We start from the raw sequence: 14,589 nt of genomic DNA, 5'->3' as shown, positions 1-14,589 counted from the left end.
GGCTTATAACAACTTTGGGATAGCATGGTTCAGCCTTTGTTTCAGATATCTGCGCTTGATTGTTGCCTGTCTTTTGATTATAATTGTAATATCTTAATCAGGTGATTGCAATGACAAATAGCAAACTTTAATAACTTTATGAGCTGTGTCATCCACAAGTGTGTCCTCGCTGCGACACTTTTAGTGTCCCCAGTAAAAAAGTTTACTCTGTGCTGTACATTTATTGCAGTTCCTTCTCTAACTGTTTCACAAGTGTCATCAAATAAGTGAAGATGTATTTCCAATTTCTAGTGCGTTAAGATGGTTAAGAGGTCACCATCATTTTCACCATGAAATAATTATTTAAAGCAGGGCATTTCTATATCACTGAAAACACATGTGTCAGGGATATTTTACCCTGAGCATGTTACTATGATTCACATTAAAGATCCCATGTCATGCTTTTCTGGTTATTACCCGTGCCCTTGTGTGTTATGAAGCTTTTTCTGCATGTAAACGTTCTGCAGAGTCACAAACCCTCAAAGTACACCCTGTAGTGAGTAAAACTCTAACACAGAAAATACCTGTCTATGCTGCCCCAGAACGCCTCGTTGGATATTTTTATTTTTTCAATTTTTTTGAATTGGCACACAGCTATAGAACAATAGGCACACCCTCTGCCAGGGTGGACTCCCGAGCAGCTCAGGAGTCCGCCCCGCGAGGCTCCCGGAGCGGACAGTGAGGTGGATTTCCCGCTGTGTTTCCCTGGATGCTGGATATAGACCAAGTGCCATGCCAGCCTGAGCCCCACGGTGCCGCTGGCATGGCACCAAGACCCCACGCAACCAAGAAAGGACACTAGTAATCCAGCTCACACTGTCCGCTCCTCGAGCCCCATAGGGTGGAGCAGCGAGCCCCGCAACGTCCCGCCAACACGCAGCATTCTCATCTGTTTGTCCTTACTGGTGTCATTTTCTGGCTGCTAACAAACGCCATTGTAACACATAAACCCTGATGTTCCGCTGTAACGGTGGTGGACTCATCAGAACAGAGGGGACAAGCTGACCAATCAGAGCACAGTGGGCTCATAGGGAGGGGGGGGCAGGAGCTCCAACAAGGCGTGTAGGACAGAGAGTGAATACACATACTATACAGAGATGTTGTATGAGAAACCAATGTGAGTTTGGAACATTGAACAATGTTAATTTATTATAGTAGACCTCAACAATGGAATTATGATCAGTAGAAATGGCCTAAACATGGGACCTTTAATGGACTGTACTTATATAGCGCTTTATCCAGTCTTTACGACCCCTCAAAGCACTTTACATACTACATGTCATTCACCCATTCACATCCATTCATACCCATTCATACAGAGCAGTACCACTTGCTCTAGGACCTAACATTCACACACATTCACACACCGTTGGTCATGCCATCGGGAGCAACTCAGGGTTAAGTATCTTGCTCAAGGATACATCGACTTGTTGCCTGCATGGGCTGGGATCGAACCCACAACCTTCTGGTTGAAAGACGACCGAACTCCCTCGCAGCCACAGTCGCACATAATAATGAGTAATTATGTCCAGGGGGGCATTAATGGCAGATCATTTTCTTCCAATTTTATCCAAAAATCTGTTTGGAATTGTTCCGATAAATTCATTTGTCAGTCAGTGTATTAAAATGCCCATCACAACTTTCTTGAGCTCCAGATGACAACATGCTGCCGTTTTAAAACAGTTATGTTACAATGATACACATTTGTAAAGAAGCTGGAAGTAATACATGTTTTCATCGTGATCATGTCTATACTAGAGCTGTCAGTCGATTAACATATTTAATCGCGATTAATCGCATGATTGTCAATATTTAATCGCGATTAATCGCAAATTAATCGCACATTTTTTATCTGTTCTAAATGTACCTTAGAGGGATATTTAAGTTTGCAATACTCTTATCAACATATGAGTGGACAAATATGCTTTATGCAAATGTTTATTATCATTTGAACAATGACAAATAATCTCATGAATATTAAACACAGCGACCTCTGAACATCTGAATGCAGCGAAGACCAAGGAGCTGGTGGTGGATTTCAGGCGGCGCCAACACTCCCCCCCGACACCAGTGAGCAGACATTGAGTTTGTAAAATCTTACAAATACCTGGGTGTTCATCTGAACAATAAACTGGACTGGACTGATAATTCTGCTGCTCTGTCCAAGAAGGGACAAAGCAGACTCTTTCTGCTGAGGAGACAGGACTTTCGGGGTGCAGGGGGCACTCCTTCAGACCTTCTTTGACTCTGTTGTGGCATCAGCCATTTTCTATGGTGTGGCCTGCTGGGGAAGCAGCATCTCGGCTGCTGACGGGAAGAGACTGAACAGACTGGTAAGGAAGGCCAGCTCTGTCCTGGGGAGTCCTCTGGACACTGTGGAGGTGGTGGGAGACAGGAGAATGGCAGCCAAGCTGTCCTCCCTGCTGGACAATATGTCCCACCCCCTCCAGGACACCCTGTCCTCACTGTGCAGCACCTTCAGTGACAGGCTGTTGCACCCCACCTGTCACACGGAGAGATACCGCAGGTCCTTTCTTCCTGCAGCGGTCAGACTTCACAACCAGCACTGCCCCTAGTAGACCCTCCTACACACACCACAACACAGACTATAACACCCCCTTGCTGCTAAATACAAACCAACTTTGTGCAATATGTGCTATATGTGCAATATATATATGCCATTAATAACTGTGTAATTTATACCTGGCCACTAAATCAATCAATATATATATGCCGTTAATAACTGTGTAATTTATACCTGGCTGCTAAATCAATATATATATGCCGTTAATAACCGTGTAATTGATACCTGGCTGCTAAATCAATATATATATATGACGTTAATAACTGTGTAATTTATACCTGGCTGCAAAACCCTTGTTACTGTTACGAGGTATTTATCTTGTATTTTGTAAATTGTGTAACTTGCTGCTGTTAAATACCGTCAAACTATGTGCAATATGTGCTTTATGTGCAATATATATTTTATATACATATGCCATTTTTAATAACTGTAATATATACCGGGCTGCTAAATCCTAAGAACTGCTACAGGATTTGATTTCTAGATTTGATTTGTTTTTTATCTGTATTTTTGAAAATGTTGTAACTTTTTTAGTTTTTATCTTTTTTTAGCATATTGTTTATTATATTATAACTTAGTACTTTTTTAGCATATTGTTGTGTTGTTTGTTTATTATATTATAACTTAGTACTTCTTTAACGCATGTAAGATATGCAAGACTTAGCTGTCTGTGGCTCTTTCCTGCTGTAACGCTGCAAATTTCCCCTCTGTGGGACTAATAAAGGTATTCTGATTCTGATAAAAAATATTCGCCTCAATTCAGCCTGGAACCTCTCTGATACAATAATACAATACAAAGTGTGTGTGTGTGTGTGTGTGTGTGTGTGTGTGTGTGTGTGTGTGTGTGTGTGTGTGTGTGTGTGTGTGTGTGTGTGTGTGTGTGTGTGTGTGTGTGTGTGTGTGTGTGTGTGTGTGTGTGTGTGTGTGATTGATCGTTGGAGCTATGTGCAACTCAAGGCATATGCTTGAACGGGAGCTGCCTGGACGCTGCAATCATGTTGGGCACACTACCCGTGCTGAGTGTGCTGACTTTTCGTACAATGTCCCACTGTCTGGCTACCTGCATAAAGTCAAGTGCTCGGCGCAGTTGTTGGCGAAATGTCGCTCCTCTGTTCTCATTGAAACAGCTCCTTATATCCGTTAGCGCAGCTGGCTAGCACCAGATGCTAACAACAACAACAATACAAGTAAGGTCTCTCTCTCGCTCGCTCGCGCCACACGTACACACCCTCCCGGATACAAAATATACACATGCGTTAATCGCGTTAAAATAATTAGTGGCGTTCATTTTGCGTTAACGCATTATTATCGCGTTAACTTGACAGCCCTATTCTATACATATTAATCAATTATTAAATGTGTGGTCACTTTATTTATTGCAGATTAAATAATAGATGAATGATCTAATGTTTCAATACAATAATCAGTTGTGTAATATTTAACATTTTCTACAGCGAGTTATTAAGATATTGATGTTCAGCAGTGAGAGAAAGTCAACATTACATGTCACTTGTTAGAGGCTTTTATCCAGAGCGACTTACATACTCAATACTGTGGGCAATCCCCACAGGAGCACTTTGGGGTGAAGTGTCTCAGGGACACAACGACATGCTGACTGCAGTGGGGTTTGAACCTTAACGAAGTGATCTTACTTTTCTCTAAATGCAATTGTAATCATTATCTTATGCTACTTCTGAAACATGATAACTAGATGTGGCAGAAGTACTCAGATATTGTACTTAAAGGTGGGGTAGGTAATTATGGAAAAACCTGCTCGAGTGCGCTAGAAATAAGTGTATTGAAAATAAACAACCGGAAAAAATCTGCCACTTCCTTACAGAGCCCCTCCTCCAACACACACGAGCGCGCACATGACCAATGAGGGCAAGAGATACATTTGTGCACAGATGGAAGGCTGACAGGCAGGTAGGCCATCCAGTTATTTTTGCCGGGCCGGCTCAGATGATTGGTCGTGCTTTTTACAGGACTACGGCTTCCACAGATGACATTTTTTAATGGATTTTTTGTCAAAGCATTTAAGATATTAATTGATATCGGGATGTTAAGAGCATTCCATGGAGTAGAACAAAAAGGGTTTCTGAAATAAATTACATACCCCACCTTTAATTGACGAAAACATAGTTTGAAAACTATTTCAACAAATCTACTTAGTTCAGGTAAAATAACCAGCCAAGGCATGTTTTAGTTCCAGCATTTCCACTTCACTGACTTAATAGCACCGAATATAACAAAAAGTGTATCTCGAGCCGGTTTCTCAAACTTACATACCCCACCTTTAAAGTGTTCTCAAAGCAGGTGTAGCTAGTTTGAATGACTTTGCATACTGCAGGGTAGCTTGTGAATTTACTCCAGGTGGAACTAAAGTCTGACTTGATTATATTTCACATCATTAATCCACATCTGTAAAGTAACTAAAGGTGTTAAATAAAAGTAGTGGAGTAAAAGTACACAATGTACCTCTGAACAGTTGTGGAGTTGAAGTACACAGTAGCATAACATTGAAATACTCAAGTAAAGAACAAGTAGCCATACCTCAAAATTGCAGTAGCCTGAATGTACTCAGTGACTCTAACCCTCTCTGGCCTCAGACTGAGACCCCCCCCTCCTCACCTTTGATGTGCTCATTGACCACGCTCTCTAGCCGGTCCAGCCTCTCCATGATCCTCAGGGTTTCCCCCTTATTGTCCTCCTCCAACTTCCTGCCGCCCCCCCCGCTCTCAGGAACTTTGGCTCCCCCGTTCGCGACATAGTTGGTGATCCAGCCGACGTACAGGAGACACACGATGTTGGTCATGCCGCTGAGGATGACGCATGTCGACACCAACGTTTTAGTTCTCCGTGTGCACAGCATCGCAACATCCTCCTGTTCCAGACGCGCGCGGGCAGGTGGATTGAGGAGATGCTCGCGACAGACGCGTCCAAATATGTATGGAAAGCCAAAAGTGCCATAATACGGGGGTGAAAAAACGCGCGAACATACGGGGAGGTCCGTTTTTTCGCGCGAAAAAACGCGCGAACATACGGGGAGGTCCGTTTTTTCGCGCGAAAAAACGGGCCAATATACGTGCGAATGTTCGCGCGGTTTTTTATATGATAATGAGCCCCTCCTTCTGATTTCCTTAGCCAATAAGTTCAAAGTGTCTGTAACCAATCAGTGAAGGGTAAAGCCAGACCAAAACAATCTGTAGATGAAAAGTTCCTGACATGGTGAGGCTGTGCTGTAAATTGTGCATTATTCCAGATTCAGGGGACTAAGTATTAATTTGCCTTTGAATATAATAAATATATCAATCAATATATCAATATAACCTGCCTTCATTGTTTTTTTTAAATAAAATGGCATTACCCTTTTCCTTAAACCTCTGGAGTGTGAAGTGAAGGTATTTTCTCAATTTTTAGATGTCTCCTTAAATCCACTTTTAAATGTACTTCTTATAACATGGCATGGTGTTACATGTCAAAATGTTCAGTAGTCTCTGGTGTTGCTAGAAATGCAAATTCACTCACCTTAGAGCACTGTCTTATGAGAAACCTAGCTTAGAAATCCGATTTTTGGAAAACTTCAAAACTGTTGTGAAACACATATGTACTCATGTCATCCATTTTTTTTGGTGTTTCAGATTTTGTTCACCAAAGTCTTTGGTTCACAAAAGTAGTGAAATATATCAATTACACTATAAGCCTATATAAAAGTGTTGTTCATGTCTAAAATGAAAATGTGTAAATTATAATTTAGAGTAAAAATATTTCCATCCCTCTACTTTCACCACAGAAAAGTTACATCAGGACTGAATAATGACTTCATATTCCATACCAAGGTTTATGTGATGTGTACAAATACAAATTCAGCATTTCAACTTTATTTTTCAACCAACTATTTATGTTAACATATGAAACTGTAAAATCTCAATATTTCCAATATCAGAACTTTTTCAACCAACTATTCATTATAAATGTAAAGACAGGGGGTCTTTGTCCATGGTCTTTGTCTGTCTTCCAAGACAGTGGGTCTGGCTGCTGTGTAGGTGGGGCTGATGGTGCATGGCCTGCTGGTGGCTGTGTCGGAGGGAGGTAGGTGGGATTGTCCCGGGTTGATGCTGGGATTGTCCCGGGTTGATGCTGGTGGCTGGATGGGAGGTACGTGTGCTAGGCGAGACTTCTTTGCTGGCTGGGTTGATCGTGATGGCTGTGGTGGAGACCTTTGTATCGAGGTGTATCTTAATCTTGTGGCAGGCACAGATGGAGGTGGAGGCCACTGTAGGGATGCTGGTCCTCTGGTCCTCGGGTCCTTGGTGGTGATGGCTGTGGTGGACGCCTTTGTACCGAGGTGTATCTTAATCTTGTGGCAGGCACAGATGGAGGTGGAGGCCGCTGTAGGGATGCTGGTCCTCTGGTCATTGGTGGTGATGGCTGTGGTGGAGGTCTTTGAGCCACGGTAGATTTTGACCTGGGGGCCGGCACAGATGAAGGTTCTGGCTGCTGGATAAACGCCGCCTCTGGTCCACTAGGCCCAGGCAGCTGTGAAATCTGAAGGAAAAAAAACATACCTTTACATTTAGCAAATCAAAATAACTGTATGACGTATTTTTCTCTAATCAAAAATGGAAATAAATCCACATGCCATATTATGACTTTTATGAAGGATTAAAGCCTTCTTCATTTCCAGTATATAATACAGTGATAACACACACAACCCGGTTGACTGTACTCACTTTAACCTGGCTCTGTTGTACACTGATAGGCACAATATTAGCATAGCATTAGCGCGCTATTAGAATTTCAATAATATGAACAATTATGAACTCAGACCAGCATTTCACATATTTATACAAGCAGAATACACTTGAAATGTAAGCCAAACTACTGCACGGGAGTCATACACCTAGTAACATAGAAGAACAAAGAAGCTAGCGGACGCCATTAGCCACTGTAGTGGAGCCGAACTAGCTGACAGAATGACATTAAACTACACATAAAGAACAGTTTCAAACACACTTCTTAGATCGAAATATGACATAATCTTTGTACACACTACTAACCTGTTGAACAGGAGAAATGAATGAAGCAGAGGGAACGTTGTTGCCGTTCCAGCCAGAATGCCAAGTCTGCGGCAGACACATAATAACAACACTTACTTTACGGCATGCGCTCAGCAACACATTCCCTTTTACGGCATGTCCACTGAGGCCTTTCCGTGTCCTATACTGCCCTCTGCTGTTTGTAATGATATACAATATTTAACATAAACATGCCTTCGAGAGTATAACTTAATTTATACAAGACAATATACATTGAAAATGTGCCCACATATTTATGCGGTTATCTGAATCATATTTCTACCCCTTATATTACAAAATATATGATTAAATATCTAAAATATGCGCACTTCGACGCTGCGTGGGTGGACTCCAGTTATATCTTTCAAACTAAATCTATCCACTATCTGCTTGTAGACTAACGGTCAAAGGGTCTAATATCCGGGAGGGCCGGGCTCGAGTCTCGGAAAAGAAACGTTTTTTTGTGTTATCTCTTTTCATTCACTTACAATCTTTGTATAAATGCAAAGTATTCCAAGGTCTGCTTCACCTTAATTGTCCCAACTGCTTGGCAACAGCTGTCTGTTCTCCAGTTGTTTAAGGTGGTAGCCTGTCGCCTGCGTTCATGTTTCAAATAAATGGGAATTGATCAGCCTCAGATGTATTAATTTATAAAAAAAAAAAAAATTGAATTCGAATGTTTCTCTTCAGTGCAATTGCAATTGCACATTGCATCATTTTTGTGTTCTTTGTTCTGTTTTAGAAAGGAAGGATTGTTTACTTTTTTCGTTGTCTACAAAACCGGAAAAACAACATAATTGTGCTTTTCCAGACACTGAAGAAAGAAAAATACCATGAATTTTCGGTATCAGGGCTGTTAGGGAAAAGATCAGGCAATATATCTTGAGAGAAAACTTATCTTTTGATCCCGTTTGAATTGTGCCACGAATTACACTTATGATGTTTGTCATCTTAAACAATCATTTCCATGTCAAAAAACTCAGTTTGTCGTAAAACTGTTGAAATATAAGACTATGAAAAATACGCAACTAGAAAGAAGTGAAATGTGCCAACGTGACGGCCGTCTTGGTGTGTGGTGCGCGACGGGAGATGTAGGTCATTGACTGGTTTCAGGCAAAAAAAAAGTGTTACTTCACAGTTTTACGACACATTTCAATTTTTTTGACTTGCAAAATTATCTTTTAAATTGACAAAAATCATATGTGTAATTTGTGGTTCAATTCAAACGGGATCGAAAGATAATCTTTCTCTCTCCATTGACTTCAATACATACCTTTTCCGAAATAAGGTCCCATGGAGCTCAACCGGAAAGGGAGGGACTTCGCCTCTCTATAAGCATGCAGCAGCAGTAGCAGCAGCCGGAAAAATGTCCACGAGAAACTTCATCTTGCGTTGCAAAAGGACAATAAATGACTGCACAAGACTTCTCCAAACAGATGATGCCGGTCATGCCGTGTTACAATCCACAGTAACGAGGTAAGGGCCAAGCCTATCGCTACTACCAACACAAAGGAATGTAGTTTGTTTTTGCATGTAACGTAAACTGAGGTTGTGTGAGATCTTTCACACTTACAAATTCTGTCTTCTCTCCTATTTCACCAAACCGTTTACTGGCAGGTTAGAAACCATGGAAAGGAGCCTCGAGTGGTCACGGGGCAGGCTAATTAACGTCCCTACAGCTGATCTTTTACTTCAGGACCTTCGGGAATATATACTTGAAGTCCGGAGATCTTGGCCTACCACACCCGCACAACAAGGTAGGTCGATGTGATAATTGTTCACTTTAGCATAGGCTTTCGTTGATAAACCAGTGCTAGTATTGTTGAGTACTAAGTGTCCAACAGGCCAATACATTTTAAAGTAATTATTTGTTTTAAATATGGGTAATACCAATATAAACACCTTTTTTAATCTGTAGTTGCCAGCTATTAATTACAACATTCTGGTGAGACGCTCTGAGTCTCGAGTTGTCCACTTAAAACTGTACTCCAAATTCCACCTTTATATCCTGCCACAGTAGAGGAGACGCTATTCCCCCTCCCCCGTCGAGGGCAGTCTGGCCATCTGTAGTACACCACGTATCATCAAACGTGTGAATGAGGACATTGAAAGGGTGCCAGAGGGGGAGTCTCTGTCTTCAGGGTTGGAAGACACAGACTGCAACTATGTATCTCTATGCCCATACACATTTATGCTTTTGTTCTTACTGTATACTACAACTATAGTGTATTGCATGTCCACTGGTTTAATGCCAAACTGCATTTCATTTTTTTTTAAAGTATCTTTAGGCTGGGCAATGACAATAAAATAGACGCATTGTGTGCGTTTCTGGCACAACGGCATAAATGCGTTGCTTTTACAACAATGACAATAAATGTAATCTAATGTTTTGCTGTTGTTGCAGGTCATTCTGGCTACCACGCCCCACTCATTTTGTTGGGTGGTCGAGGTCCCCCACAATTCAGCATTTCCAGAGAGCAAATCTCTTTTTTGAGGAGCTGTGGTTTTACAGCAACAAAGATGGCACAGATATTAAAAGTATCTCTGCGCACAGTGAAACGGCGATTGAGGTATGTAGCAATGTCTTCAACATTGGAAGTGCCATCTTGTCTCAATTTATTGTAAACATCCCAAGGAGGGGTTGTAGCCATGTTACACTATGCATGTTGTAAAGTAAATCTGAATACCGTAGGTCTCATATATTTAAAACATGTTTATTTTTCAGGCAGTTCCACATGCTGCGCTCTGGGACATACTCCACCATCTCAGATGCTACACTAGACGACCTCATCAAGGAGATAGTGGCTGGGAATAACCAGATTGGCCCTGAATCTGTCAGGGCACAGCTGCAGGCCCAGCAGATGTGGATACAGAGACGCAGAGTGCGGGACAGCATGAGGCGGATAGACCCAGAAGCAGCTTCACTGGACATGTCCTCTCAAGCTGCAGAAGACAACTCCAAAACAGTGGAGGATCTGCAGAAGCAACTGCAGGAGTTAAGAGTCCAGCGAGAGTTTTGCTAACAGAGGTTTGCTGGCTCCGACGACAACATCCGATTCTATACAAGGTAATGTTTTGGCTAAATTCTATCCAAGTTTTTGAGATGGGTTAGCTTATAAAGAATCCTGTTTACCTGCCGAGTGACCGCTGACTATATGCATGCAGTGTTGGAATAAGTACTCAACTTAACTGAAGTATAAGTACAAATACTATGGTTTTAAAATACTCCTGAACTGAACATGTAGAATCATAAATCCTGTGTTTTCATATATAAAAAGTAACTAGAAACTATGAAGGTTAACTAAATGTGGTGGAGTAAAACATATTAATACTAACAACATACTGATAATATTTTACTACAAGTGGAAATCTTCAAAACCTTACCAAAGTAAAAGTATGTCAATATCCACTGCGTTTCCCCCAGTTGCACACGTAAGAATGAAGAGTAAACGTAGTCATTGTGTGTAAAATGTTCCCTGTATGTTTTAGATTATTATTACTGCTGCTAATGTAGTTGCTACATTTTACTGCTGTAGATTACTATACCTGCACCTAGTGCCTTCTTACTCAGTCTATTTGAATTGTAATGTATTATAGCAAACAAGAGGAAAGCATTAGCCCATGTGTTACAGTTAACACGATTGTATTTACTGTCAATTAATGACTGACATGTGTCTTTTGTGTACAGATTCCCGAGCTATAACCACCTGATGGCCTTCTGGTTTTTAATTGAGCCTTCAATTCATTAAATGGTTTGTGTTACTAGAGCGATATCAACTGCCAAGAGTAATGAAGAAGTGGTTACACACGCACGTCCATCAACGGTAGGTTACGTTTCTTTTAACACACAATCTAAACACAAACTGAAGGGAAAATGTCTCTCCGACATTTCATTGCTTTTGTGTAGGCTAAAAGGCTAAAGTACTCAATCCTTTTTGAATACATCAGAGAACTAAAACAACTTAATGTTTTTCCCATAGTGTGCTACACTCATGACATTAATAAAGTAACCTTTTTTTGTTTTTATCTTCCAGAGACAGCTGCTTCAGCCAATTGACGAGTTCTTCCTTTTTCTATGCTTCCTGTCGGTGGGTTTGAAAGAGAGGGACCTTGCAAACCGCTTCAACGTACACCAGTCCACTGTGAGCCGCATCATTGCAACATGGACAAGTTTTCTTACAACTTTATTGGGGTCACAGTGCATCTGGCTTACACCTGCAGAAGTTCAAGCCCACCTCCCAGAGGCATTCAAAGATTTCCCAGACACACAGGTGATCCTGGATTGCACAGAGCTGAGGTGTCAAACACCATCCTCACTCCTCCTCCAAAGTGAAATGTATTCTACATAGAAATCTCACTGCACCATGAAAGCCCTGGTTGGCATAGCCCCACATGGTGCAGTGACATTTGTTTCCAGTCTGTATGGTGGTTCTGTCAGCGACAAGGAGATTTTCAAACAATCTGGAATAGCTGCGTTGTTGACTGAAAACATAGCAGTGATGGTAGATAAGAGCTTCCTGATCAGCGATTGCTGCAAATGCAAGGTGTACTGCCCACCTTTTCTGTCAAAGCAGAAGCAAATGCCAGCCTATGAGGTGAGGGAGACACAGGCCATTGCCAGACTGAGGGTTCATGTAGAGCGTGTCATTAGGAGGATAAAAGAGAACAAACTTTTTGATGGTGAATCCCACATAGGTATTGTTTGTATTCTTATCAATAGTCATGAACTTTCTCTTGTGACAAAATAGACTCTCCGTTAGTAAACGTTTACTCTGTGTAAAAGTGATTTCTGTGTGTAAAAGTGAGGTAACATGTGTAGATGAATAACATCAACTTGTATTCGTCCCACACATACACACCTATAGATGTAGTTATATTTGTGTCTGTGACTTTATATTGAATGGGAAATAACTGGAAAATACCTGTGTAAGAGAGAGACTCCTGTCCCGCCTCTCCATTTTATTTTTAGTTGTGCATTGTTATTTGTGCTTTAGAAACATTCCACTTGAACTTTATTTGAATGAACTTAGTAGTAATTATTGTCCTATATTTCTTTCAGATTTCACAGCTGCCTGGGCCTAGGAGAAAGAACCTCCATCTGTGCCTGCACCAAGGTCAAGATCTACCGTTGCTCAAGGGCCTTCACCAGAGCCATCACCACCGAGGACCAAAGGACCAGCATCACTACAGCGGCCTCCATCTGTCCCTGCCACAAGATCAAGATACACCTCGGTACAAAGGCCTCCACCACAGCCATCGCGATCAACCCAGCCAGCAAAGAAGTCTCGCCTAGCAGACGTACCTCCAATCCAGCCACCAGCATCAACCCGGGACAATCCCACCTACCTCCCTCCGACACAGCCACCAGCAGGCCATGCACCATCAGCCCCACCTACACAGCAGCCAGACCCACTGTCTTGGAAGACAGACAAAGACCATGGACAAAGACCCCCTGTCTTTACATTTATAATGAATAGTTGGTTGAAAAAGTTCTGATATTGGAAATATTGAGATTTTACAGTTTCATATGTTAACATAAATAGTTGGTTGAAAAATAAAGTTGAAATGCTGAATTTGTATTTGTACACATCACATAAACCTTGGTATGGAATATGAAGTCATTATTCAGTCCTGATGTAACTTTTCTGTGGTGAAAGTAGAGGGATGGAAATATTTTACTCTAAATTATAATTTACACATTTTCATTTTAGACATGAACAACACTTTTATATAGGCTTATAGTGTAATTGATATATTTCACTACTTTTGTGAACCAAAGACTTTGGTGAACAAAATCTGAAACACCAAAAAAAATGGATGACATGAGTACATATGTGTTTCACAACAGTTTTGAAGTTTTCCAAAAATCGGATTTCTAAGCTAGGTTTCTCATAAGACAGTGCTCTAAGGTGAGTGAATTTGCATTTCTAGCAACACCAGAGACTACTGAACATTTTGACATGTAACACCATGCCATGTTATAAGAAGTACATTTAAAAGTGGATTTAAGGAGACATCTAAAAATTGAGAAAATACCTTCACTTCATACTCCAGAGGTTTAAGGAAAAGGGTAATGCCATTTTATTTAAAAAAAAAACAATGAAGGCAGGTTATATTGATATATTGATTGATATATTTATTATATTCAAAGGCAAATTAATACTTAGTCCCCTGAATCTGGAATAATGCACAATTTACAGCACAGCCTCACCATGTCAGGAACTTTTCATCTACAGATTGTTTTGGTCTGGCTTTACCCTTCACTGATTGGTTACAGACACTTTGAACTTATTGGCTAAGGAAATCAGAAGGAGGGGCTCATTATCATATAAAAAACCGCGCGAACATTCGCACGTATATTGGCCCGTTTTTTCGCGCGAAAAAACGGACCTCCCCGTATGTTCGCGCGTTTTTTCGCGCGAAAAAACTGACCTCCCCGTATGTTCGCGCGTTTTTTCACCCCCGTATTATGGCACTTTTGGCTTTCCATAAATATGCGCCGCGCGGAGAGATGCTGTGTAGTCCCGCCCCCTCTGCGCTCTCAGCTCCCCGCTGACACACGGAGGCTTTCAATGCTTTCCTAATAATAATAATAATATCCTGCACTAACACTGAGGAGCCGAGTCCCGCTGAGCAGCCTGCAGAGCTGTCAGGCAGCGGTACAACCCTCCCTCGCCAAGTGCGAGTCCTCATACTGCAGTGCCCAATAGAAAGGGAGGGGGCGGACTCTGATCACCTCTGCCGGCCCCTCACAGTCACGGAGGGGAAGGGGGGGGCGGGCAATCCATACAAACTGAAACTCATCGATCCTCACAGTGATGGTGAGGTATGCCGGAGACAGCAGGAGGGTCTCTTTGGTCTCAGAGTATTTTTTATTTTGCTTGAGTG

General features: G+C 41.6%; 2 protein-coding genes across 6 annotated transcripts in view; one reads left to right on the top strand and one right to left on the bottom strand.

The window, feature by feature from the left end:
* LOC307039612 (polypeptide N-acetylgalactosaminyltransferase 18-like) overlaps positions 1–5,793 on the bottom strand; it is a 448,297-nt gene extending 442,504 nt beyond the window's left edge. Inside the window, exon 1 of the mRNA XM_079681847.1 lies at positions 5,255–5,793. Coding sequence (XP_079537973.1) covers positions 5,255–5,495 — 241 coding nt within the window. The 5' untranslated portion in view covers positions 5,496–5,793. The remainder of the gene's footprint in view (positions 1–5,254) is intronic.
* A 1,384-nt stretch (positions 5,794–7,177) lies between these two features.
* LOC307039617 (uncharacterized protein) lies at positions 7,178–13,329 on the top strand. 5 transcript variants are annotated; one of them, XR_013808278.1, is made up of 7 exons: positions 7,178–9,177; positions 9,319–9,458; positions 10,106–10,271; positions 10,427–10,768; positions 11,390–11,525; positions 11,736–11,843; positions 12,761–13,329. XR_013808278.1 is itself a non-coding variant. In XM_079681863.1 (5 exons), exons 1-4 carry the CDS (start codon positions 9,068–9,070, stop codon positions 10,722–10,724), a joined length of 714 nt encoding a protein of 237 aa, XP_079537989.1. In that variant the 5' UTR covers positions 7,178–9,067; the 3' UTR covers positions 10,725–10,768; positions 11,390–11,564. The 5 variants fall into 5 exon arrangements, 2 of the variants coding, with proteins under 2 accessions (XP_079537989.1, XP_079537990.1); XR_013808279.1 differs by having other exon boundaries at positions 11,736–11,789; positions 12,761–13,328; XR_013808280.1 differs by having other exon boundaries at positions 11,736–11,972; positions 12,761–13,325.
* Positions 13,330–14,589: the final 1,260 nt, after the last annotated feature.

The sequence above is a fragment of the Notothenia rossii genome (assembly GCF_949606895.1).
Source record: "Notothenia rossii genome assembly, chromosome: 5".
In the NCBI taxonomy this organism is placed as follows: domain Eukaryota; kingdom Metazoa; phylum Chordata; class Actinopteri; order Perciformes; family Nototheniidae; genus Notothenia; species Notothenia rossii.
This window is presented reverse-complemented; position numbering and strand designations above follow the sequence as displayed.